General features: G+C 45.3%; 2 protein-coding genes and 1 non-coding gene across 3 annotated transcripts; 2 read left to right on the top strand and 1 right to left on the bottom strand.

Annotated features, from left to right (window-relative positions):
• Positions 1-1963: 1963 nt before the first annotated feature.
• On the bottom strand, positions 1964-14787 carry LOC144593188 (uncharacterized). Its single transcript, XM_078398674.1, has 4 exons — positions 14434-14787; positions 6848-7132; positions 4114-4227; positions 1964-2736 (listed from the first exon to the last, which is right to left on the bottom strand). The coding sequence occupies exons 1-4, from the start codon at positions 14519-14521 to the stop codon at positions 2720-2722; spliced, it is 504 nt and encodes a 167-aa protein (XP_078254800.1). The 5' UTR covers positions 14522-14787; the 3' UTR covers positions 1964-2719.
• A 7335-nt stretch (positions 14788-22122) lies between these two features.
• On the top strand, positions 22123-26359 carry rpl30 (ribosomal protein L30). Its single transcript, XM_078398673.1, has 4 exons — positions 22123-22285; positions 24962-25107; positions 25694-25824; positions 26259-26359. Exons 1-4 carry the CDS (start codon positions 22265-22267, stop codon positions 26306-26308), a joined length of 348 nt encoding a protein of 115 aa, XP_078254799.1. The 5' UTR covers positions 22123-22264; the 3' UTR covers positions 26309-26359.
• Positions 25982-26114, top strand: LOC144593254 (small nucleolar RNA SNORA72). Its single transcript, XR_013547230.1, has one exon. It is a non-coding gene; the product is annotated as a small nucleolar RNA SNORA72 (small nucleolar RNA).
• Positions 26360-27108: the final 749 nt, after the last annotated feature.

Genomic DNA, 27108 nt, shown 5'->3' with positions numbered 1-27108 from the left:
CTCTCTCCCCCCCGACTCTCTCTCCCCCCCGACTCTCTCTCCCGCCCGACTCTCTCTCCCCCCCGACTCTCTCTCCCCCCCCGACTCTCTCTCCCCCCCCGACTCTCTCTCCCCCCCCCGACTCTCTCTCCCCCCCCCGACTCTCTCTCCCCCCCCGACTCTCTCCCCCCCCGACTCTCTCTCCCCCCCCGACTCTCTCTCCCCCCCGACTCTCTCTCCCCCCCCGACTCTCTCCCCCCCGACTCTCTCTCCCCCCCCGACTCTCTCTCCCCCCCGACTCTCTCTCCCCCCCGACTCTCCCCCCCCCCACTCTCTCCCCCACCACTCACTCTCCCCCCGCCCCCACTCTCTCTCTCCCCCCCCCCACTCTCTCTCCCCAGGGTGAGCGGCGGCGGCGAAGACGGAGGTTTCCTTGGGTTTGTTGTCTGCGAGGGGCCTTGTCTCTTGTGTTGTCTCTCGCCTTGTCCCAGTGGTGGCGATCCGCTCTCCAGTGAACCTTTGCCGGCAGCTTCTGCCTCCAGTCCCCTCCGCCTAAGAGTTTGCTGCGGGCCAGATAAAATCTCGTGGCGGGCCGCGGGCCATAGTTTGGAGATCCCTGTCCTTGATTAAGCTGGTGGCCTTGCTGTCAATGTAGAAACAAGGAACTACAGATGCTGGTTTACACAAAAGGACAAAGTGCTGGAGTAACTCAGTGGGTCAGGCAGCATCTCTGGAGAACATGGATAAGTGATGTTTTGGGTCGGGACTCTTCTTTAGAGTGAGTTATTCCATCCTTTTGCATCATTATTTCGGATGTCAATGTGTTTGTGCTGGCTGAAATATTAGCTTGGTTCTGAAGAAGGGGACTGTAGGATTCTTGAATAGATGCTAATCCAGGGCCCACTTTGGGCAGAGCAGTGGGTTGGTTCTCTGTGCAGCATGTGAAGAGATGGCCTGGGTATTCCAGTGTTCCTTGGTTGGTTACACACAGAGCAACGTGCTGTCATATTTCATATTAACGTGCAAATAACTTGATTAGTGCTTTCTTGACTATGCTGTTCTTGGGAACATTCAAGTCATGGCGAGTCTATTGTCATATGCACACGTATGGTGAGGTACAGGTACAATGGAAATCTTGCTTGAAGCAGCAACACAGGCACATGGACTCAGAAACACATAAACATAAATTATACATAAGATTTCTGAAAGAAAGAAGACTGCAAAAAATAACAAGACATTATGTAAAAACATAATTAAAACAAAAAGAAAGTCCCATGGTAGTGCAAGAGGTGAAACTAGTGTTCTGTTGCTGAGAATTTCACTGTTCCTTGGTTAACGTGGCAATAAAGGAACTGTTGCACCATGTCGGTAGGATTAGGGATTGCGATTGGGATCAAGAACCTGATGGTTATAGGAAAGTTGCCGTTCCTGAACCTGGTGATGTGGGCTTCTAAATTGCTGATTATTTCCACTATTACTACGAGTGATCACTGATACATTTGGTAGCCAAACCCGCAGCATTAGTTTAGTTTAGAGATACGCCGCGGACACAGGCCCTTTGGCCCACCAAGTCCATGCCGACCAGCAATCCCTGCACACTAACACTACTCTACATGCAAGGGATAATTTACAGTAGCCAATTAACCTACAAATCTACATGTCTTTGCGATGTGGAAGGAAACCGGAGCACCCTGAGGAAACCCACAAGGTCACAGGGAGAACATACAAACTCTATATAGACTTAACCTGTAGTCAGGATTGAACCTGGGTGTCTGGTTCTGTAAGGCAGCAACTCTACCAACTCTACCTGGGCTCTTCTAGATCATAAACCCATCTACCTGTCTGGGTCCATAACCCTTTGCAAAACAAAGGCAGTCGTATTCAAACATTGTATTTGGTTAGAACACATTTCACATATAAACATTTTCAATATGTGAGCAATCATAAAATGTATTTATTTATATATATATATTGTTCATCTATTTCATGCAGCATTGAACATTACATGCACCATTTTGGTGGAACGCGTATCAAACTGCCTCGGCCAAGCAGCAGTACCTAGTACTGCAAGCAACTTGGAGGTCCCGCAAAGTCTATGCCCCAACATCAATGATTCACACAATGAAGCCCTGTGTAATGCCATTAGCTTGCGGCGTCACAAAACAGGGAATGCATTTATAAAATGATACCTCTACTCTGTACTGTAGCGTTATAAGGTACCGCCACATTGTTACGTGCCCTCTACCGTTACAAGATGATTGTGCAACACCATGATGTCTTTAACATCTTTCTTGGTTTAGTGTTGCTAGTTTTTCTACTGAATTAAGAATTTTAAATTGATTTGTTTTTTCCACCTGCAAAGTTCCAGTCCCACGTTAGAGAGATCGGCACTGGCTTAGAAGGATGGTGAATGTAGAGTGAGAAACAATCGCTGCAGTGGAGAATAGTGTTCCTGCCTCTCATCTGTACAGTTACGTGACTGGACTGTCGAAGGATATCAGTAAGCCATACTGAGTTGTCCAGTTGAGTGTACTAGTTGGCTGTGGCTTGGCAAGTGTGTGCAGAAACACCAGATCAAAAGTCGAGCAAAAGCAGATTCTTCTTTTAGTCTGCGGGTGGCCGAGACTGACTGAGAATCCCTCTGTGGGAGAGTGGTTACAAGATATGAAGCAGCTGTACAGATTCTGGCCGAGGAGAGAGTATTGTCGGCAGAGCTTTCCAAAACTGAAGTAGCAGAGGTTTAATCTTCCTTACTTTCTGACAATGAAAGGAAGAAAATGTTAAATGTATATATCAGTTTGGACATCTACCCAGTGTAGACAACAGCAAAATATCAAATATCGGGTGTGTAGGAAGGAACTGCAGATGTTGGTTTAAACCAAAGATGGACACAAAAAGCTGGAGTTACTCGGCGGATCAGATAGTATCTCTGGAGAAAATAGTTAACATTTTGGGTAGGGAACCTCGGGTACTGTCTGTACGGAGTTTGTACGTTCTCGCTATGACTGCTTGGGTTTTCTCCAGGTCCTCCGGTTTCCTCCCACATTGTAGGTTTGTAGCTTGATTGGCTTCAGTAAAAATTGTAAATTGTCCCGAGTTAGTGTGCGGGGATCGCTGGTCAGCGCGGACTCGGTGGCACTGTATCACTAAAGTCATTAGGGGGTATTAGCTACAAGGAGAGATTGGACAGATTTGCGATTGTTTTCTTTGGAATACCAGAGGTTGTAAGGAGACCGGATAGAAGTATATAAAACTATGAGAGGCATAGATAGGGTAGACAGTCAGAATCTCTTTCCCAGGATGGTAAAATCAAATACTAGTGGGCATAGCTTTAAGGTGAGAGGGGCAAAGTTTAAAGGAAATGTGCAGGGCATGTTTTTTTAAACAGAGAGTGGTGAGTTCCTGGAACATGCTACCATGGGTGGTGGTTGAAGCAGGTACATTTGTGCCATTTAAAAGACTTTTTGATCGGCACATGGATAGGCAGGGAATGGAGGGGTATGGGTCATGTGCAGTTAGATAAGTGAAGGTCTTGGCATCATGTTCAGCACAAATATTATGGGCTGAATGGCCTGTTCTAGGGCTGTTCTCTATTTTGACGTGTAAGGTTGAAGATACTGCTAGCAGCGTCCATTCCAGTACTAGTGTGAACACAGGTAGATGAAGAATCTATCCATTCCCCCCACAGATGCTGCCTGACCCACTGAGTTATTGCAGTACTTTGTGTTTTGCTCAAGATTCCAGCATCTGCAGTTCCATATGCCTCTGTCTATTAGCCTTAGTATGGTGAGGCCATAGGTTTACTCGCCTTAACTTGAGCTTCAGGTCCAAGCTAGTCACCAGATGGCCAGAACCTTGTTAGAGCTATTAAACCCCATCCCTTGGTGGTATCCAGCACCAAGAACATTAGTTCCTTCCTACACATTTCGTCTGTTCCACTGTGAAAGCTCCTCAAGGTATGCCTACTTTGAAGATGTCACCTATCCCTTTTCTCCAGAGATGCTGCCTGACCCGCTGAGTTACTCCAGCATTTTTTGTCTATCTCCGGTATAAACCAGCAACTTCAGTTCCTTCCTACACATTTTGTTAGGCGTTCACCGGCAGTTTTAATAAACAACTTTACTTCCAACATACTTAGCTCTGTCATGTCAGAGGCCAATATCTTTTCTGATCTCTCCACTTCACTTTCCTCCTCTTCGTCCTTGGCTTCGATGGCTGTCTCGCACTCTACTTTCTCCCCAGTCTCACCTGGATGTGGAAACCAGGAAATGCAGGTCAAATTACACCAACTTTACCAAGACACGTTCTTACATCGCAACTGGCTTACTCACGCACGTACTGTTTAGTTTAGTTTAGTTCATTGGAAGCTGGTTCCAACTTGCATGCCAACCAGTCAGCGGAAAGGCAATACATGATTCCAATCAATCCATTCACAGTGGACAGCTACATGATAAAGGGAATAACGTTTAGAGCAAGATAAAGCCAGTAAAGTCCGATCAAAAATAGCCCGAGGGTCTCCAATGAGGTAGATAGTACTTCATGACTGCTCTTTAGTTGTGGTAAGATGGTTCAGTTGCCTGATAACAGCTGGGAAGAAACTGTCCCTGTATCTGGACGTGTGCGTTTTCACACTTCTGTACCTATTGCCTGATGGGAGATGGGAGAAGAGGGAGTGGATAGGGTGCGAGTCATCTATTCCTTTTCTCCAGAGATGCTGCCTGACCCGCTGAGTTACTCCAGCTTTTTGTGTCTATCTTCGGTGTAAACCAGCATCTGCAGTTCCTTCCTACACATTCAGTGGGGGAAATGGTCAGTCACTGCCTGACCCACTGAGTTCCTCCACAATTTTACCGACTTTTACTGCTCTGGATTCCAGAATCTACAATCTCTCATGACTCCACTCCTAACTTCACCCTAACAGAGAGTCCCTTACTCCTATCTATCCGAAACCTTTCTACCACTTAAAATTAACTTTTGTTTTCTCGCATTCCCAGTTCTGATGAAGGGTCTTCAACCTGAAATGTTAACTCTTTTTCTCCCTCCACAGATGCTGCCTGACTTGCTGAACATTTCAAGTATTTTCTGTTTATATTTAAGTATTGGAGGTGTTGTTAGATAGGTTAGGTGAATAACCAGTGCATTTTGGAACCTAGTACAGCACAAGAACAGGCCCTTCAGCCCACAATGTCTGTGCCAAACATGATGCCAAGACAAATTCTTATCTGCCTGCACATAATCCATATCCTTCCATTCCCTGAATACCCATAAGCTAGCCAAAAGTCTCTTAAATGCCACTATTGTATCACCCCACTGGCAGTGCGTTCCAGGCACTCACAAGCCTCTGTGCAAAACTTGCCCTGCACATCTCCTTTCAACGTTGCCGCTCTCACCTTAAAACCCTCTAGTATTTGATTTTTCCTTCCTGGGTAAAGTTTAGAAATACAGCGTGGAAACAGGCCCTTCAAACCACCGAGACTGCGCCTTCCAGCGATCACCCGAAAACACTAGTTCTATCCTGCAGACTAGGGACAATTTACAGAAGCCAATTAACTTACAAACCCGTACGTCTTTGGAATGTAGGAGGAAACCGAAGTATCCGGAGAAAAACCACGCGGTCACAGGGAGAACGTAGAAACTCTGTATGGACAGCACCTGTAGTCAAGATTGAGCCAGGTCTCCGGTGCTGTAAGGCAGCGACACTACTGCTGCGCCACTGTGCTGCTTCACTTTTGCATCCCACACACTAGGGGAACTTTACAGCAGCCAATTAACCTACAAACCATCATTCTGGTAAACCTCCTCTGCACCCTCTCCAAAGCCTCCACATCCTTCCTGCAATGGGGTGACCAGAACTGCATGCAATACTTCAAATGCAGCCTAACCAAAGTTGTATAAAGTAGCATCATGACTTCCTGACTCCTATTACTCAATGACATGACCAATAAAGGCAAGCATTTTATATGCCTTATTCAGCACTCTATGTATTTGTGTCGCCACTTTCAGGGTTATGGACTTTGACCCCAAATCCCTCTGTGTATCAATGCTGTTCAGGATCATTCCAGTAATTGTATATTACATTCAACTCCCAAAGTGCAACACCTCAGGTTTGTTCTGATTAAACTCCATCAGCCATTTCCCTATCCATTTTGATAGTTGTGTGGCGGCTCCCAAGGGTCAGGCCACTCCCATATGGAACCTTCCAGCACGGTGATGGACAGGTCCGGGGGCGGCTCCCAGCTGCAGAGATAATCCGGGGGCGGCTCCCAGCTACGCAGATAAGTAGCAAGGATTTTGGCGCGAGCCCAGCTTCAGTCTCTCACTGAAGCGGAGAGTAATGTGCTGTGCTCATTAAAGCCTCTACAGAATTTGCCTGGCTCCTCGCCTTCATTCCGGGCTTTCTCACACACCCACTACAGTTGATTTATATCCCACTGTACACTTTGATGGCCTTCCTTTGGACTTTAGTCTTTACAAATACAGCATGGAAACAGGCCCTTCAGCCCATCGTGCCCGCACCAACCAGCAATCACCCTGTACACTAGGCATGCTAATGACAATTCGTAATTTTTACCAAAGCCAATTAACCTTCAAAACTTAACGTCTTTGGAGTGCGGGAGGAAATTGAAGCACCCGGAGGAAACCGAAGCAGTCACAGGGAGAATGTACTAAGTCCATACAGACAGCACCCATTGTCAGGATCGAACCCGGGACTCTGACGCTATAAGGCAGCAACTCTACCGCTGCGCCACAATGCCACACAGTCCGCAACCCCAGCAATCTTGGTATCTTGTGAAAAGTTACTAGTGCAACCCATCTTGCACATTTACGTCCAAGTCATTTATACCTCAGATCACAGCCGACATGTTACCTTCAATCTGGTCCTCCAAAGGTTGGATCTCTCCAATATCGTCAGCATCAGCGAGCGTATTCTCTTCCACCGGAGCTGCGGAACTCTCTGGCTCCTCAGTGGTCAAACCCACGAGATCTGTACTGTCTTCAGATGCCGAGGCCAAATGCATCCCATCTTCTGAAGGGCTTGGTTCACTGGTGACTACCTCGTCAGGAGCGGTGTCGGCTGCTCTCGGCTCCAGCAGCTGGGAGTGATCTGGAATAGTCTCACCCTCGTTGGTTATAGGGCCATTCACGTCTGAAGCTATTGGGTTTTGCCATTAGTCAGCATTCCCATCAAAAGAAAGAGAGAATTTTTTTTTTGATAAGTAAACATGTTTCCTTTGATCTCACATTAACTTTAGTAGCTTTTTCACCTGGGTCAATCCCTCTTCTCTCTCCCATCGGGTAAAAGACACAAAAGCTTGAAAGCATGTACCATGAGATTCAGGAATAGGTTCTTCCGTTTTGTTATCAAACTACTAAACAGTCCTCGCACAAGCTAGGGTGTAGTCCTGATCTTCCAACCTACCTTACTGCGGCACTTAGAACCTTTCTCCATAGAAATGCTAACACTAAAATGAAGCAACATTATATTCAGCACTCTGGTCTGGGCCGCATCTGCGCCCAAGATGAGGTGTTCCATACCAGGACATCTGAGATGTCCTCATCCTTCAGGGAACGGGGGTTCCCCTCTCCCATCATAGATGAGGCCCTCACACGTGTCTCCTCAGTACCTCGCAGTTCCGCCCTTGCTCCTCCTCCCCCTAGTCTCAATAGAGACAGAGTCCCCCTAGTCCTTTACAGAGTTCCTCCACAACTCCCTCATTAACTCATCCCTTCCCACCCAAACCATCCCCTCCCCAGTTGCCTTCCCCTGCAACTGCAGGAGATGCAACACCTGTCCCTATACGTCCTCCCCCGACTCTGTCCAGGGATCCTGACAGTCCTTTCAGGTTGGACAGAAGTTCACTTGTACTTCCTCCAACCTCATCTACTGTTTCCGTTTCTCAAGATGTCGACTCTTATACGTCTGCGAGACCGAACCTGGACTGGGCAATCGTTTTGCTGAACACCTCCGCTCAGTCCGTCTGGACCTACCTGATCTCCCAGTTGCTAAACACTTTAATTCTCCTTCCCATTCCCAAACTGACCTGTTTGTCCTAGGTCTCCTCCATTGTCAGAGTGAGGCTGAACGCAAATTGGAGGAACAGCATCTCATATTTTGCTTGGGCAGCTTACAACCCAGTGATATAAATATTGATTTCTCTAACTTCAAGTAACCCCGGCATTCCCTCTCTCTCCAACCATACCCCACCCAAATTGCACCAGCTTCTCGTTTTCACCCAACAAGCTTTGAAGATAGACACAAAATGCTCAGAGGGACAGGCAGCATCTCTGGAAAGAAGGAATGGGTGGCGTTTCGTGTGGAAACCATTCTTTCAGGTAGAGACCAGCCTGAAGAAGGGTCTCAACCCGAAACATCACCCATTCCTTCTCTCCAGTGATGCTGCCTGTCCCTCTGAGTTACTCCAGCTTTTTGTATCTACGGTTTAAACCAGCATCTGCAGTTCCTTCCTACACACTCTGGTATTTTTTCTCTTTTCTTTTCACTGGCTTGTAGACTTCCACCCCCTTGCGGGGACTGTGCGGGTCGGTCGGGGGCGAGCTGTCTGTCCGTGGGCGTGGGGAAGAGAGTGGAAGTTTTGTTGCCTCCATCACAGTGAGGGGGTGTTTGGAGTCACTGTGATGGATGTTTGTGTTGGGGTCATGTGTCTTGTGTTCTTTTTTGTGTGTGACTGCTATGTAGTTTCGTTCGGTACCTTGGTACCGAATGACAAATAAAGCTCTGTTGAACTGTTGAACTGTTTGTTGTTGAATATATGTGTAATGTATATATAATTTATGTTTTTGTGTGTTGTCTGAGTCTATATGTCTGTGATGATGCTGTGAGCAAGACTTTCATTGTACCTGTTAAGGGGGGCACAGTGACTCAGTGGTAGAGTCACTGCCTTACAGCGATAGAGACCCGGGTTCGATCCTGACTAGGGGTGCTGTCTATACGGAGTTTGTACATTCTCCCTGTGACCTTGTGGGTATTCTCTGGGTGCTCCAGTTTCATTCCACACTCCAAAGACATAGGTTTGTAAGTAATTGGCTTCTGTAAATTGTAAATTGTAAATTGTTCCTAGTAAGTGTAGGATAGTGCTAGTGTACGGGGTGATCGCTGGTCGGCACAGACTCGGTGGGCCGAAGGGTCTCTTTCTGCACTGTATCTCTAACGTATAAAGTCTGTACCTCACCATACTTGTGCCGATGTCAATAAACTCGACTCAACTTGATGTGAAACTGTGAATAATTGATAGTGTAAACTGATCTAATGGGAGACCTCCTTTGTGGAATCAGATCCTCCATGTGACAAACAAGATTAAAGTCACAGTCAACAAGCAATGCTCAAAGGTGCATTTTAAAGCGCTAGACTTTACAAAATACAATATGAAACGTCTCTGAAATTAGCAAAAATACCCGCTGACCAAATTAATTAATTCTGCTGCCAGATACAATGGACTGAATTAGAACGTACTAGAGGCTTTTTTTTAAGACCATGAAATGTACACCTGGTTATTGGAAAGAGAGCGGCTAATGTTCCATGTGTGACTTTCCATCCGCACTTGATACATAAAGTTCTGGCTGTCAATGTTTGTCTTTGCTGCCCAAGCAAGGTCTTTAGAACAACCCTAATCCTACCTCAGCAATGGAAGACTACTACAGACCCCCTCCTGAACTACCATACTGGTATTAGAAGGATGACAAATCCATTTAAACAAATCAATAGAGTCACATAGTCCTGCAGCACAGAACAAGACTTTTGGCTGAACTTGTCAATGCAACCAAGATGCCCCATCTATGCTAGTCCCATTTTCCCAGGTTTCTCTCTCAACTTTTCCTATCCATGTACCAGTCCAAATGTCTTTTAAATGTTGGCATAAGATACTGCTGATGCTGGAATTCTGAGGACAAAGCGAGGGGTTAGAGGAATTTAGCGGGTCGGGCAGCATCTCTGGAGGGAATGGACAGATGACGTTTTGGGAAATTCTCTGGTGGCCGAGCTGATATTTAAACTTCCACCAAAAGACTGTTAATATTATGAATTTTCAGATGCGTCATTGTCGTAGAGCCAAACGCTTCTATTTTCTTAGAAGTTTAAAGAGATTTAGCATATATCCGAATACTCTAACAAACCTTTGCAGATGTACTGCAGAAAGTATCCTGACTGGTTTCCTCATGGCCTGTATGGCAATTCCATTGTAACCGAATACTCTAACAAACTTTTATAGATTGCAGGCCGGTTGGACTAGTGTAGATGGCACATATTGGTCGGTGTGAACAAGTTGGGCCGAAGGGCCTGGTTCCACTCTGTATGGCTCTATGACTCTATTTACTGCATGAAGTATCCTGACTAGTGTCATCATGGCCTAGTACAGCAATTCCAATGCATAAGAATGCTAGAGGCTGCAGAGAGTGGCGGACTCAGCCCAGTCCATCATGGACACATCCCTCCCCCATCGAAAGCATGAGGCACTGCTTCAAGAAGGCGGCATCTATCATCCACGCCATGCCCACCTCTCGTTGCTACCATCAGAAAAGGGGTACAGAGCTTGATGTTGAAGGAACAGCTACTTTTCGAATACTATCAGGTTCTTGAACCAACATGCACAACCTCAACGTGTAGGAAGGAACTGCAGATGCTGGTTTACACCGAAGATCTTCAGAACCTCAATCCTACCTCAGACACAGAATACTACGGTCCACCCCTTGCACCACCATGGACTTGTTTTTTTTATCCAATTGCTTTTTTCAATAATGCATTGGGTTTCTTTTTACACAGTCCTTTCATTTAGAATTTTTACATGTAATTTATCTATAACATGTATATTTTGTGAGTGTTTGTCTGAGTCTATGTGCCTGTGATCCTGCTGCAAACAAGATTTTACTATAATGTACAGATGCAGCGTGGAAACAGGCCCTTCAGTCAACTGAGTCCACATTGATCACCCATTCACACTAGTTCTATGTTATCCCACTTTTGTATCCACTCCCTGCACATTTCGGACAATTTACAGAGGCCAATTAACCTGCCCATTAATCACTCTGTGACTTCACCTATAACTAAAATCCTTGTGGACGACATCCACTGCTCTTCCTTCGTCGATCTCTTTGTTTGGGTTCCAGATATCGCATTTCCTTTACTGAGCCAGCACTAGCTCATACCTTTGGCAACTCTGCTGTGAAATTGAGGAAGAGGCATTCCTGTCCACCATGCTATCAGGCATGAAGGATGGCAGCCTTTCACTTCACGCTGCCTTAGAAAAGCAGCAAACACAATAAAAAACTTGTCCCACCCTGGTTATTCCTTCTTCTCCCTGCTTTCATCTGGCAGAAGGTACAGAAGCTTGAAAACATGCATCACCAGACTCGGGAACAACCTCTTTCCTTTTGTTATCAGGCTTTTGAACGGTCCTTCCATAAGCTAGGATACTGTTCATTCACCTCTACCCCATTGTGGACATTTGACTTTGTCTCTGAAACTGATGCTCTACAATGCTGAGAACTATATTCTGCTATCTAATTTATATCTTCTCTATCTATTGTACTTCGGTTTGACTTCATTGTATTCATGTCTGGTATATCTGATCTGTTTGGATAGCATGCAACTAAACCTATAAACCTATCCTCTCCATGTTTCTGTCTAAATGTTTCTTAAACGTTGCAACGAGCCTCAACTACCTACTCCGGCACTTCATTCCATACACCCCCATCCTTTGTATGAAAACGTTACCCCTCATGTTCCTATTAAATCTTTCCCCCCTCACCTTAAACTTATGTCTTATAGAAGTTTATAAAATCATGAGGGAACTAGAGCGCATAGGTTTAAAGTCAGAGGGGCAAGAATTAATAGGAAGCTAAGGGACACCTTTTACACTCAGATGTAGTGGCTTCAATGTCACGAGCCACGACCGCCCCGACGTGCAGCGGCAGCGTGTTCGCCCGCCCCGGATCGCGGGGCTTGGGTCGGCCCGCTGCGGACCTTTCACCGTCCGGCACGGCCTGGAATGTGGCAACTTCAACAGCCTGACCGCGGGAGAAGACGGCAGGGGAAGAGAAAAGACATTCTGGCCTTCCATCACGGTGAGGAGGTGACTGAAGGAGACTCACAGTGATGGATGTTTCTTTTTTTTTGTTTTGTGTTGGTTTGTAGTTGTGTAATTGCTTATTTTATTGCTCTTACTGTTGGACTGTGGGTGACGAAATCTCGTGCAAAAGACTTGTTTTGTTTGGATGACAATAAAGGTGATTCTGATTCTGAATTCTGATTCTATATGGAACGGAAGTGTCAGAGGAAGTGGTTGAGGCAATAAAAACAACATTTAAAGACATTTGGACATGTTCAGGCTGAGAAGGATATACTTGTGTGTAACTTGATTGTACTCGTGTAGTGTGATTTGAAGGATAGTACGCAATATGCTTTTCACTGTAGCTTGGTACATGTGACAATAATAAACCAATATCAATTGTGCCACATACTTGCCAGGCAATGACGATGTACATGAAGAGAAAGTTCAGCCACCTACCCTGATAGTCATTGCCATTACCACCAGTGAGGGGCGAGATACTGTAGATAGTTTCACTGCTTCCTGGGTTAAGAGGATTCTCCTGAATTTCCCATTGAATTTATCAGTGACTCTCAGTTTAGTCTGAAGAAGGGTCTCGACCCGAAACGTCACCCATTCCTTCTCTCCAGAGATGCTGCCTGTCCCGCTGAGTTACTCCAGCTTTTTGTGTCTATCTTAGTTTAGTTTAGTTTTATGGTGAAATTGTCTGCACTGTGAATCTGACTCCACAAAGAATATAGAGTGGTGAGAGTGTCGTGGAGTCATAAAACATGGAAATAGACCCTTCAGCCCAACTCACCCATGCCGACCAAGATGCTCCATCTACACTAGTCCTACCTGCCCAAGTTTGGCTCATATCCCTCTAAACCTGTCCTATCCATGTACCTGTTCAAATGTCTTTTGAATGTTGTTATTGTACCTGCCTCAACTACCTCCTCTGGCAGCTCGTTCCATATACCCACCACCCTCCGTGTGAAAAAGCTGCCCCTCAGGTTCTTATCAATCTTTCCCCTCAACCTGGTAAACCTATTCTGCACCCTTCTGCAAGTAGCGTTTAAATGCGCTGACTGTTTAAATGCTGTGGCCGTTTAAATGGATTGACTGTTTAACTGCAGAGAATGTTTTAATTTAATTCTGTTTAGAAATACAGTGCAGAAACAGGCCCCTTGGACCACTAAGTCCGTAATGATCAGCGATCCCTGCATTCTAACACAATCGTACACATACGCTTGGGATAATTTAGTTTTACCAAGTCAATTAATCTACAAACCTGTACGTTTTCGGAGTGTGCGAGAAACTAGAGCGACCAGAGAAAACCCACGCTGGTCATGGGGAGAACGTAGAAACTCCTTACAGACAGCACCCGTAGTCGGGATTGAACCTGGGTCTCTGGCGCTGTAAGGCAGCAACTCTACCGCTGTGCCACCTTGCTGCCCATTGCGCTGATTATTTAACCGTGATGACTTTAAATATCTTTCCTACACTTTCAGCTATCGAATTCCAGATCACTGTGATCCCCAGAGAATAAATAAAATTTCTCATCTCCTCTATAATCCTTCTAAATCTGTGCTCCCTAGTTTTGATCCCTCTGCTAGAGAAAATATGTCCTTCCTATTCACTCTGCCATGGCCCCTCTAAATATTATGCACCCACATCTGCTCTCTCTTCCAAAGTAAACATCCCCAAACTGATCCAATCTCTCTTCGTAAATGAAACATCTGAGTACTGTTGACATCCTTGTAACTTTCCTCTACAATCTCTCGCAAACTCATCCTTAAGTGCCTGAGAATTTATTTAGTGTTGAGTCAAATTTAATTGTCATATATACCGGCAACGCAACAATGAACAACAATTTAAAGAGTCTAAAGTGTCAAGAATGTGTAATTGTCATATGTACTAACAATGGGAACATTAAATTGTTACTTGCATCACGCAATAGGCCTTTAAACACAATATACACAGATAATATATAATAAACAAAACAATTCAATAGATGAATAACCACAATAAACCTAACCCTAATAAAGCTAAAGCTAAACCTAAACTAATACTGCTGAAAAAACCCCAAAGACAGTCCACAAATTCTGGAGTAACTCAGCGGGTCAGGCAGCTTGTCATTGTTACTCCAGCATTTAGTGTCTATCTTCAGTGTAAGCCAGTATCTGCAGCTCCTTCCTACACATGGAAGTTTATTACAGTTAACATCAAAATACACCAGGAAATAAATTTTAAGATAACCTTTTTGAAAGATTACAAATAAAAGGCAAGGGTTTCAACAACAGTCCAAATCGGCCGAAGTTTTGCATACTAAAATGCTGGTGTGAACAAGCACAAAATGCAGGTGATTGTATCACTTTGAGCTTGGGGGGATGAGTCGGAGAGAAGCACTTACCGCATTTGCTGGCTCCATTCCGCTCCTGTTTGGAGCTTGGTCTGTTACTGTCCTGAGGTTGGGTCTGTGTGCTGCTTGAACAACCCATTGAATCTGCTTCAAGAACAGTTTGCGACAGCGCTCAAAAAAGAAGAAGTTTCGCTGGCAGGAGATAAAAAATGGGCCCAAAGAGTTTGGTTGGCAATAATATATTAAAAAAATCAATAAGACTTCACAGGACAATGCCTCGCTCCCTGTCTTTACTGTACATGGGCGCAGAGGCGGTAAATGGGGATTCTCCAGCTGCCTCAGGCAAGTTGATCAAACAGCTAAGCTGTTTTCTCAACACCCGGACAAATTTATCCCCCATTAACCTCGTCTCCGCTTCAGCAGAGACACAATGATGTGCACTGTGTTAAGATCGGTTGCCATATGAGCAGGATATAATCTGCCTGACTAAAGATGGATTCACTTACATTGTCCTGACTGATAATGAACTGTTAGCATTGAAGTGCAGGCTAGGAATGGCAGCACTGTGCCTTACCACTTATTATTTTGTTTAGTTTATTGCTGTCATGTGTAGCAAGGTACGGTGAAATATTTTTTTTTGTTCATAAATTCATAGGAGCAGAATTAGGCCATTCAGCCCATCACGTCTACGCCGCCATTCAATCGTGGCTGACCTATCTTTCTCTGTCAACCCCATTCTCCTGCTTTCTCCCCATAACCCCTGACACCCGTACTAATCAAGTACCACACAGTTGCATGCTATCCAGCAAAAAGACTACACCTGTTTACAATCATATCGTCCACATTGTATAGATACAGGACAACGGGAATAATGTTTAGTGCAAGGTAAAGTCCAGTAACGTTTCGGGTCGAGAACTGAAGAAGGGTCTGGGCCCGAAACGTCCCCTATTCCTTTTCTCCAGAGATGCTGTTTCAGTCTTGAATTTTAGTTTTGATGGTTGAGGCCAATTTTGGCTATGACTCAGGAAAACTCTTGTGTTATTCTTTGAAAAGTTATTTGGACATTTGGACAGGTACATAGATAGGACAGGTTTGAAGGGATATGAGCCAAACGCGGGTAGGTGGGAAAAGCGTAGATGGGAATCTTAGTCATCGTGTGCAAGTTGGGTTGAAGGACCTGTTTCTGTACTGTACAACTTCGCACGGTGGCGCAGTGGTAGAGTTGTTGCCTGAGAGCACCAGAGACCTGGGTTCAATCCTAAGTATGGGTGCTGTCTGTACAGAGTTTGAACATTCTCTCCGTGACCTGCGTGGGTTTATTCCAGGATCTGCAGTTTTCTCCCACTCCAAAGACGTACGGGTTTATAGGTTAATTGGCTTGGTAAAATTGTAAATTGTCCCTAGTGTGTAAGATAGTGTTAAGGACCTGTCTTACTTAGGCGATTTTTTAGGCGACCAGGCTGTCGCCACATGGTCGCCGGGGTGTCGCCTGTATGGTTGTGAGTTGACTCCAAAGAGTCGTAGCATCTCTCCTGTCGCCGCTGGATTTTCAGAATGTTGAAACATTTTCGGTGACAGTGGGTTTGACGCCAATGAGCGTAGCTTGACGTCTCCTGACGTAGGTGCTGTCATAGGTTGTCGCCAGGTGACGTAGGTTGTCGCCGGTGCTGACTCCGGTGAATTCCATTGGCGACTACCGACGTCAACCTACGTCAACCGGTGACAGGTACCGGCGTGAAAACCGGAGGCGAAAATGACGTGAAATGTCTTCAGTTGTCGCCGACAGGATCGTAGCTTGTCGTAGCTTGTCACGGGTGGCCATAGGTTGACTTCGGTTGTCATAGGTTGTCGCCTGTGTGGTGGTAGGTTGTTGTAGGTGCGGTCGTAGGTGGATGTCCTACTCGTGACGATTGGATCGCCGGTTGTCGGTAGCTTGCCGTAGCTTGATGTCGACAAGGTACTAGGTTGTTGTAGTTTGTCATAGACATTGTCGTAGGGGGGGTCCAGTCGCTGTTTTTTCGGTGACCTGCTACGACTACAACAGTCACCGGCAATTGCTTAAAACATCGCCTAAGTGGGAAAGGCTCTTTTGTTTGGGAGGACCGCTGGTCGGCGCGGACTCAATGGGCTGAGGGGCCTGTTTCCGCACTGTTTCTCTACACTAAATTAAACTAAACTCAGACTCCATGAATCCTTTAAACCCACTAGAGGTGCAGATTGGGATTATCCAAACAATGGGGAAAACACGAGAAATCCACTGAGATTTTCTTGCAGCAAACACATTCCATTGCTTTTGTTTTTCAAACCCTTTAAAAATACTGACAGGATAAGTGATTTGATCGCATTAACTTTCGAGCATTTTCACTGCTTACCAACAAAGGTTGTCATCTCTAATATCACAGGCGAGATGCGTTGAACATAGCAGACGCCCTGTTTTTCACATTGACTTGTCAGAACAAATAAGCTGAGTCCAGACATAACACATTATGATTGAAACGCTATGGCATTGGAGGTCAATAACCATTATGAGTGAATTAACATGGATGAATGACAAAGCCAACTGCTTCTCCTTTACTTTGTCAGCAGAGATATGGAAATGATAAACAATTCCAAATTCCAGCACAGTGGCGCGGCAGTAGGGTTGCTGCCTGACAGCGTCAGAGACCCAGGAGCGATCCTGGCTACGGGTGCTGTCTGCACGGTGTTTGCATGTTTTCCCCATGACCGTGTGGGTTTTTTCTTGGTGCTCCAGTTTCCTCCCACATTCGAAAGACGTGCGGGTTTGTAGGTTAATTGGCTTCTGTAAATTACCCCAAGTGGGAAGGATGTGAAAAGTGGGATAACATAGATCAACATAGGTTGATCATTCGTCAGCTGTGGCCCAGCGGGCCTGTTTCCGCACGGTACCTCTAAATTCTAAATCTACCAACTTTCATGGTCTTTGTACATCCGAAAACAAGAAAACAAGCAGCATGCAGACAGTCCCACCCTTTCAGGAGCTGAAATCCCTGTATCGAGAATCACATAAAACCTTATTTTATGAAAGAACACAAAGTACTGGAATAAGGGTCCTGACCTGAAACGTCACCCCTCCATGTCCTCCACAGATGTTGCCTGACCCTCTGAGTTACTCCAGTATTTTATGTTCTACACATGATTCCAGCATCTGCTGTCTCTTGTCTCTCTCTCTCTCTTATATTTCTTACATTTCTTCCCAACAACCATCAGGCTCTTGAATACCACAAACACCAATTAAACTACGAACAACAAACTGTCTTGATTGAACTAAGGACTTTGGGTTTTTGGTTTGCATTGCTATTGTTGTTTTAATTTATTAAACTTTTTTGCTCGTTGTATTGTCTATGAGTACTGTATTTTACAGTACCATTATGCTGTTGGCAGTAAGAATCTCATTGTTCTGTTTTTGGTACATATGACAATTAAATAGAATAAATCTCAGAAAAAAGGACGTCAGACGGTGGTGAATCAGTGGAATTCATTGCCACATGCGGCTGTTGAAGCCAAGTCAATGAATATTTTTAAAGCAGAGATTGACAGATACTTGATTAGTACGGGTGTCAGAGGTTATGGGGAGAAGGCAGGAGAATGGGGTTGAGAGAGAAAGATAGATGAGCCACGATTGTTGGCGGAGTGGACTTGATGGGCCAAATGATCTAAATCTGCTCCTATGATTGTGAACATGAAGTTATAATCTTTGTTGACTTTTGACTTGATTTTTGACTATTATAAAAAGGTTTACCATGGGAATTACATTAAATTAACAGCTTTTTATGGCCAAATTGTTTGCTGAGTACTAATATGGCTTTGAATGTCATTAAACCATCCTCCCTTCCATTGACTCCATCTACATTCACGCTGCCTCAGCAAGGCCATCAGCATAATGATGACTATGATTATAACTCTCAAGTGAGAGTTAGATATCTATATACTAAAACTCTCGTTTGTTTGTTTGTTTGTTCATGACGCAAAGACGGTATACGATAGCGCGACAATTTTAGGCCCACCTTACTCACCGTCGTCCCTTTGGTGCTAATGGAAGAAGTTTCATTGAAATCGGTGTTACATTTTTGAAGCTATTCACATTTTAAAGTTTAAATCTATCTCCTAGGGAGGGAAGGAGGGGGGAGGGAGGGGGAAAGGAAAGAGGAGGGAGGGGGTGGGAGGGAGGAAGGGGGGAGGGAGGGAGGTGGAGGGAGGGAGGGGGAGGGAGGGAGGGGAGGGGGTAAGTGGGGAAAGGGGAGGGGAAGGGGGAAGGAAGGAGGTAGAGGGAGGGGGAGGGGGGATGGGGAGGAGAGTGGAGGGTGGAGGGAGATGGGGGGGAGGGAGGGAGGAGAGGGGGGGGAGGGAGGGAGGAGAGGGGGGGGGAGGGAGTTGGGGAGGAGAGGATGCTGCACCAATGCAGGAGAGGTTTGGGCCCAACAGGTCCACTTGATCTAGTAGTTAGATATAGCTCGTGGGGCTTACAAAATCAAGGGATATAGGGAGAAAGCAGAAACGGGTACTGAGTTTGGATTATCAGCCATGATCATATTGAATGGCGGTGCTGGCTCGAAGGACCGAATGGTCTACTCCTACACCTATTTTCTATGTTTCTATAATTAAGGACCAGTTTCACCGATCATTCCCTCCTCTCCCCTCTCCCATCAGGAAAAAGGTACAGAAAACACATTCCCTCCAGATTCAGGGACAGTTTCTTCCCAGCTGTTATCAGGCAACTGAATCATTCTCTCACCAACTAGAGTGCGATCCTGACCTCCCATCTACCTCATTGGAGACCTTTCGAACTATAATCTGACTTTATTGGACGTTATCTTGCACTAAACATTATATGCTTTATCCTGAATCTGTACACTGTGGATGGCTTGATTGTGACCGTGTAACTATTTGACTGGATAGCATGCAACAAAAGCTTTTCACTGTACCTCAGTACACGTGACAATAAAGTAAAGTAAACTAAACATGTCAAACAGAGCCCAGTCACTGACAGTGACTTCAGGATTTCTGTGTTAAACTAAATATAAGATCCCAAATATACTTTAGACTTTAGAAATGGCCCTTCGGCCCACCGACCAGTGATCACCCCATAGACTAACACTCTCCTACACACTATGCCCAATTTACAATTTTGCTGAAGCCAATTAACCTACAAACATGTACGTCTTTGGAGCGTGGGAGGAAACCAGAGCATCCGTGAAAACCCATGCATGTTGCAGGGGGAATATACAAACTCCATACAAACAGCACCCGAACAGACCGAACAGTAGTCAAGATTGAACTCAGATCTCTGGTGCTGTAAGGCAGCAACTCTGCTGCTGCGCCACTGTGTCACCCTGAACTCTCAGCTTTTAGTTATTGTGGCACGGAATGTTCGTTTTGCTTTAAAATGCATCTTCTTGAGTGAATATGCTGGGAATGGAGGCGGTATGGATCATGTTCAGGTGGGTGAGGTTGGTTTACCTTGGCGTTGTGTTCGGCACAGACATAGTGGGCCGAATGGCCTGTTCCTGTGATACAGTGTTCCATGTTCAAAGTTCTTCTTAACCCTCAGGTCAAGTATGCCTGCTTCTACTTTGGTTTCATAGGCTCGAAATTGATTGGAGTTTCTTGTGCTGTATCCTCTGACTCTTCCATGGACGTAGTGGCTGGGTTGTTTGTTTCCTGGATGGTAGAAGGAGGTAAGAGGGTAGTTAAATAGAGATGCAAGAGACTACAGATGCTGCAATCTTGAGTAAAAAAACAAACTGCCGGGAGAACTCAGCAGGTCAGACAACACCTGTGAGAGAAATGGACTGACAGTATTTCTGGTCAATCTTTTTCAGATTGACTAAAGGACAGTAATGTCATAGAGTGAAACAACAAGGAAATGCCCCATGAAACAACAAGATGCCCCATTTAAGCTAGTCCCATTTACCTGTACCTGGCCCACATCCCTCTGTAGAATCATGTCTCCTGCAAATGCATGTGAAGGCGCAATGATAGCACTGAGGTGACAGAATGAGAGGGGAACTTGTTTTTTGGAGCCACCACTCTACATATAGTATGCAACAGGGGGCCACATGAGTGGCAAGGGTGCTTGGTATAAGGATAGATGACCATTACCAAACATAGCTTAAATCTAAAGTAAACTAAATAATCTCCTTCAGTCCTTCTTGCAGTTGCACCAATGTCAATATCCAAAAATGCAAATCCAAGAAGTAGCAAAGTATATGGGGTAAAAATACATTAAATATTTAAATCAGTACCATGCCAGTGAGCGGGCTGGGGTCTCACCTTCCGCCCTCTCGAAGGTGCTCTGGGTGTACGAGAAACAACTACGGGAGGTTCTCTGTGACACGGAGGCTGAGCGGTGGCCACAGGAGATGAGGGTAAGTGCGCTCACTGGTGAAGGTTTCAGCAGCAGCTGGTGGTCCTTTATGGCCAAAATATACGAACAACTTTGAAACTTCAAGGGTACAAGATGGGGCTGGAAATGTGGCACCCCTTGTGTACTGCCTCAGTGGAATCTACTATTCCAAATAGGTAAATACTGTAGATGCTGTAAACCTTTCTTTCCAATTGTGATTAGGCAACTAAACCATCTGATCACCAACTAGAGAGCAGTCCTGACCTCCCACTTAGCCTATTGGAGACCCGTGGACTATTTTATAGTTAAGCTTAGTTTAGAGATAGTGTGGAAACAGGCCCTTCGGCCCAACGAGTCCGCGCCGACCATCGATCGACCGTCCATTAGTTCTACCCTACACACTAAGGTCAATCTACAGAAGCCAATTAACCTACAAATCTGTATGTCTTTGGAATGTGGGAGGAAAGCGAGCACCTGGAGAAAACCCGCAGTCACAGGGAGAACATACCACACAGACAGTGCCTGTAGTCAGGATCCAACCAAGGTCCCTGGCACTGTAAGGCAGCAACTCTATTGCTGCACCACTGTGCCGTCCTATCTTTAATCAGACTTTACTGGTCTTTATCTTGCACTATGTTTTTGCCTTAATCCAGTATCTGTAAACCATAGACATGTACAGTCGTTTTGCTGACTGGTTAGCACGCAACAAAAGTTTTTCACTGTACCTTGGTACACGTGACAATAAACTCAGGTAAACTAAAAATCATCTGCAGTTCCTTTGCATCTCTACTATTCCTATATTTTTGCACTTGTATGATTGTGCCTGTGTACAGTAAGATTTTACTGAATCATATGCAAAATAAAAAAATCACTAAATCTAGGTGATGTGGCAATATGGCCACATGTGGCAATAAAGCAGCATTGAATACTTAATATAAAGATAGACAAATTCTTGATTAGAACAGGTGTCATGGGTTATGGGGAGAAGGCAGGAAAATGGGATTAGAAGGCAGAGATCAGCCATCATTGAATGTGTCGGAAGGAACTGTAGATGGTGGTTTAAATCGAAGATAGACACAATACCATGGTTGAATGGCGGAACAGGCTCGACGGGCCGAATGGCCTAATTCTGCTCCTATAATTTGTGGTTGAATCTAATGTTACGCCGACAAGCTTTGGCCTTGGCCGAGGTTGCCATGGTGCCGGGGCGGATCACGTGCCCCCCCCCTCCCCGACCGACGTCATCCCGACCCCTCGATCGCCCTGCGCGCTGACGTCATCCCAACCCCGCGGTCACCCTTCGCGCCGACGTCATCCCCCCGCGGTCGCCCTGCGCGCTGACGTCAGCCCAGTCCCGTGGCTGCAGCAGGCGGTGCATTGTGGGAGCTCCTTCCTTTCTCTGCCCGGCCATCTTGTGGTGGCCTCGCCGGCGCTGCCGCTCGCCCCGTCTCAGCCCCCTGGAGCTGTTGCCGCGAACCCCTCACGCACTCTCCCCCGGCAACAAACGCAGCGGACAAAATGGTGGCGGCAAAGAAGACGGTGAGTTGTCGGGAGCGGCAGGGTGTGCGAGGGGTATACGGGCCTGGTTCACGTGGAGAGGCCTCGGTCTGGTCTGACGGCTGAAGCCCGGTCAAAGGTCCCGGTCTGGCGGCTGAAGCCCGGCCAGAGGTCCCGGTCTGGCGGCTGCAGCCCGATCAGAGGTCCCGGTCTGACGGCACAGGCCTGGGCCCGAGACCCCAGGCCTGCGGGTGAGGGGAGATATTAAGGCTTCTCTCCCGAGATGCTGCCTGACCTGCTGAGTTACTCCAACACTTTGTGAATAAATACCTTCGATTTGTACCAGCATCTGCAGTTATTTTCTTATACTATTAATTAGGCGGTCCCGCCTGCATCCTCAACGTGGGCCGCCTCCCCCTCTCCACCTATTCCCCTCCCAGGGCTCCTGGGCGGGGAAGGAGCCATGTCCTCCGGTGCCCTCTGGAGGATGATAAACTCCCAGAGAAGCAGAAGGGACCGGGACTAAACCAATCCTTGAATTATATAACCATCCGGACCAACAAAGACTGTTTCCGTTACTCGCTGTACACCAGAACCATTCCTGTTTGGTTTTCTTTGCCACCGCATATAAAATCTGCTGCTGATAGTAAATCTTTTAAACTGTTGCTTGCAAACACTAAATTTTAAATCTGCAACTGCATACATGAGGGACTGCACGTTTATAGCCCAACAACGGTGGTTGGTGCAGTATCGACAAGACAAGACCTGTTCTCCAGAGTGGACAGTGGTGGAGATCAGGATAGGATGACAGCGCACAGTTTGTAGGGGTTGTGGGTTGATTGGCCTCTAAATTGTCCCAAAGTGGAGATGAGAAAGTGGGATAACATAGAACTAGCGAGAATAGTTGGGGTAGACACGAGACTGAATGGCCTGTTTCCATGCTATATCTCTAAGCACAGTGCAGGAACAGGGCCTTCGGCTCACAGTATCCATGCCGGACCTGATGTCAAATTAAATTGATCACGAGGAATTGGCAGTGTTTTCCCTGCCATACATCATTTTCAGAGTCTGGCCAATGCAACACATCTTTGAAGTTCAGTGAACCACAAATGGAGATCACCCTTCACCTGCTCAGGAGCCTCTCTGGGTTTCTCTCATATAGCTTCTGTGACGTAACCCTTGATACTACTCGTCACCCTCTGGTGACAAGTCTGCAATCTTTCTAATGATAGAAATCTTCAATCTGATTTGGCTTTCCACCCACATTCATTGAGCTCATGCTTTTGGCCAAATAATTGATGCGCTGCCAAAATTGCGGGATATGGCACAACTCTAAACAATCCACAGTACCCAGTGATCAAAATACCCAGTGTCCATTGGCCTTTGCATTTAATTCCTGAGCCAATTTTGAGCCCATCTTGCTACTTTTGGGTTCTGGGGTCTTTTTAAAATCAGGAGTGTAAACTTTTAATTCATCTATTGCTTGACTGTGGATCAAGGTAGGTCAACAAACGTAAGGTTGATGATCAAGACAGTGCGAGGTGGACGATATTTGGCGTGGTAGTCTCGCTAAAACAGTGGCATTAATAGATTCCTTTGTAGGATGGCGAGAGCTGACATAAGTGGGGATTCTTAGTGATGGTATAGGTATGCAATGCGATATCATCTCCCCTTATGTAAGGATTTTCCAAATAAGCTTTTTCTCTATAGTCTGGAATGATGGTGAACAGTGTAGAGTTTGAGTTGAAGGAAATCGGGCATGATTGGTGTTGAATGTTCAGTCCCAGTGGTCTGCCGTGTCAATGAAGTCGGTGGGAGCAAGTTACAAGCCAGTTGTATGAGTAGATAATTAATGACAACCTCAACAGGAGCAGCCAGTCTGTTCTTCAAGCTGCTTCTGCTGCACATTAAGGCCATGGATGATCCAATCTTGACCTCATCACCACTTTACCATTCTCTCCCCAATGGCTGAGAACATAGAACAGTACAGCACAGGGACAGGCCAGACCCTTCGCCCAGAATGCCTGTGCTGATCATGACAGGTTAAGCAAGCGATGGACGTGGACCCCGACATCCCTCTATATCAATGCTCTCAAGTATCCAGCATTAACCATACCAATGGACTTGGATCATTCAATGTCAATGCAAAGGTGGTGATTGAAAAATGGACAACTGCAGAAATGCATGAAATGGAGTGAGGGGAACTGATCTCTCAGTGCAACCATTGATCAGAGAGATTTCTTTCCAGGCACAAAGGCCAATGACGAAATGGGTAATTTTTTGGAACTTTGAACATGCTGGCTGGGGTCCTAATGGGCCACTGCCCATAGTTTATTCACAACCAGCAAAAAGCCTATTTTGCTGGCCCTGTAACCATATCCAGAATGCCCCATATAACCTTTAAAGGGTGGCAAGGCTGAGGTTGTTTTGCCAACCATGAAGATTACTACATTTCACATTTGGAACCATTTAAATCTAATAAAATGCAAGTACATTATCTTTAGATTTAAATATTAAATAGTAAAACAATGATTAAATCCCCATTGGAATGATGACAATGAATCTACGTGAATTTATCTAATTTATTAGTTTTGGCGTCTGTATTTTGAGAGATATTGGCCATCAACTATATTGGAATTGGTTGCGCATCCTGTTTTTAATTTGTAATTTTTGATTGTGCTTGCAGATTTTTTATAATGACTTTTGTTCTAAATGCAGAAAAAGTCTTTGGAATCCATCAATTCCAGGCTCCAGCTGGTGATGAAAAGTGGTAAATATGTGCTGGGTTACAAACAGACGTTGAAAATGATTCGTCAGGGCAAAGCCAAGCTGGTCATTCTTGCAAACAATTGTGCAGCCTTGAGGTGAGTTGCAGCATTTTGTGATGAACCACACAATATCATTGAAATTCTCTATTATTTTGGATTTCTTCCTTCTGATCAAATGTGTTGCAATATAGAAATAAAAAGTCCTCACTAAATGAGCATTTGGAGAGCAAAGTATTTCAGGTTGAATACCTTTTGGAACTTTTAAAAGGTCAAAATAAAGAAATGCATAATTGGAGGGAGAGGGGTGAAGTAGAACAAAATGAAAGGTAGCTGCAAAGAATTGCAGAAGTAGGCTTACTGAAGAAGAGACAAAGTGTTGGAGAAACTCAGTGGGCCAGGCACCATCTCTGGAGAACATGGGTGGGTGATATTTTGTGTTGGGGCCCTTTAGACTAATTGAAGTGTGAAGGGGACTGAAAAATGGAGATGGAGAGGAACAATGCCTGGCAAGTGATAGATGGATACAGGTGGTGGGGGGGGGGGGGGGGGGGGGATATATCTCAAACGGATCTTCTCTCTTCTCTAATATCAGTTCCATGTATTTGCAGCATTTTGCTTTCAATTGGGCATCCTTGTTAAAAGTTCAGTGTACTTTGATACTGTTTTGATGTATTTGTTTCAGAAAATCAGAAATTGAATACTATGCCATGTTAGCCAAGACTGGTGTCCATCATTACAGTGGCCACAATATCGAGCTAGGTACAGCCTGTGGTAAATATTACAGAGTGTGCACACTGGCCATCATTGATCCAGGTAATTTATACAATGCCTTGGACTGCATTCAGATACATGTTACTGCTTCTGAATGATCTGATCCTGTGGGGTTGCTGTTGCTGTTTCGCACAGTACGTTGATAATGTGTAAATGTGATAAAGGCTCTTCCATACCTAGTTATTGGTTACTTGTGTTAATGCGAATATTCTCGCTGGCTTGATTTTAATTTCTAGTCAAGTCAGGCTAGTAATTCGCTAGATTAACGCTGTGCTTATTGTCAACGGGACTAGTTTTACCAAGTTCTGTTGTAATATTTGCCAGCAACAACTTGGGTTTATTATACTATGCAATGAAACTCTTGTCAAAGGCCTTGGTTCCAGAAGATGGACCAAATGCTGTGAATATGAATATTTGCTGTATCATTTATACTTAACTGATAATGGGAAAATAATTTTGCATTTAATGTATTCCAGGTGACTCTGACATCATCAGAAGTATGCCGGAGCAGACCAGTGAGAAATAAATTGGCTGTGACTCTGAAATATTTAACAAATAAAGATATTCCATAAAAAGACCAGATGTTTTCATTTTTAATAACGCGCTCCAATTTGCCCTTGGGAGATTCACAGAAGAGTCACCAGAGATTTTGAAGATGCACTCCCATGGGATTCATTTGATTTAATGAGTTTCCTTGGTTCATAGAACGATCTTGGCATTGAGCTTAACCAGCTAAAGGTTTTATTGCAAATAACATGCAGTGCATGCAATTGGCACCAATAGCTAACAGGAAGGGAGGGAGATGGAAATAGCAATTCCCCGAGTCATGGTCATTCAGCATGGAAACAGGCCCACTCAACCATACTGACAAAGATGCCCCATCTAAGCTAGTGCCACGTGCCTGCGTTTGGCCCATATCCCTCTAAACCTTTCCTATCTATGTAACTGTCCAGGTAACATAGATGTAAATGTTATTGAACCTGCCTCAACCACCTCCTCTGGCATATACAAGAACACCCACTTTAGTGTCATCTGCAAATTTACTGATCATGCCTTTGCATTCTCATCCAAATCGTTGATATAAACCAGAAACGGCAATGGGCTCAGCACTGATCACTAAGGCACACCACTAGTCACAGGCCTCCAGTCTGAAAAACAACCTTTGACCATCACCCTCTATATCATTCCATAAACCCAATTCTCTATCTAGTCGGCTAGCTCTCCCTGGATCCCATATGATCTAACCTTTCAACCCAATGTCCATGCTGACCAAGATGCCCCATTTACGTTAGTCCTATATGCCTGCACTTGGCCCATTTCCCTCTA

Source organism: Rhinoraja longicauda, chromosome 4 (assembly GCF_053455715.1).
Source record: "Rhinoraja longicauda isolate Sanriku21f chromosome 4, sRhiLon1.1, whole genome shotgun sequence".
NCBI classification, from domain to species: domain Eukaryota; kingdom Metazoa; phylum Chordata; class Chondrichthyes; order Rajiformes; family Arhynchobatidae; genus Rhinoraja; species Rhinoraja longicauda.
This window is presented reverse-complemented; position numbering and strand designations above follow the sequence as displayed.

Coding starts and splice junctions, on each gene's coding strand:
- LOC144593188 (XM_078398674.1), bottom strand. CDS start 14,521: ATGGGTTGTTCAAGCAGCACACAGACCCAACCTCAGGACAGTAACAGA. Junction 7,133..14,433: donor GAATGGAGCCAGCAAATGCG/GTAAGTGCTTCT, acceptor AAAACCCAATAG/CTTCAGACGTGAATGGCCCT. Junction 4,228..6,847: donor TTTGGAGGACCAGATTGAAG/GTAACATGTCGG, acceptor TTCCACATCCAG/GTGAGACTGGGGAGAAAGTA.
- rpl30 (XM_078398673.1), top strand. CDS start 22,265: ATGGTGGCGGCAAAGAAGACG. Junction 25,108..25,693: donor AACAATTGTGCAGCCTTGAG/GTGAGTTGCAGC, acceptor TATTTGTTTCAG/AAAATCAGAAATTGAATACT. Junction 25,825..26,258: donor ACTGGCCATCATTGATCCAG/GTAATTTATACA, acceptor AATGTATTCCAG/GTGACTCTGACATCATCAGA.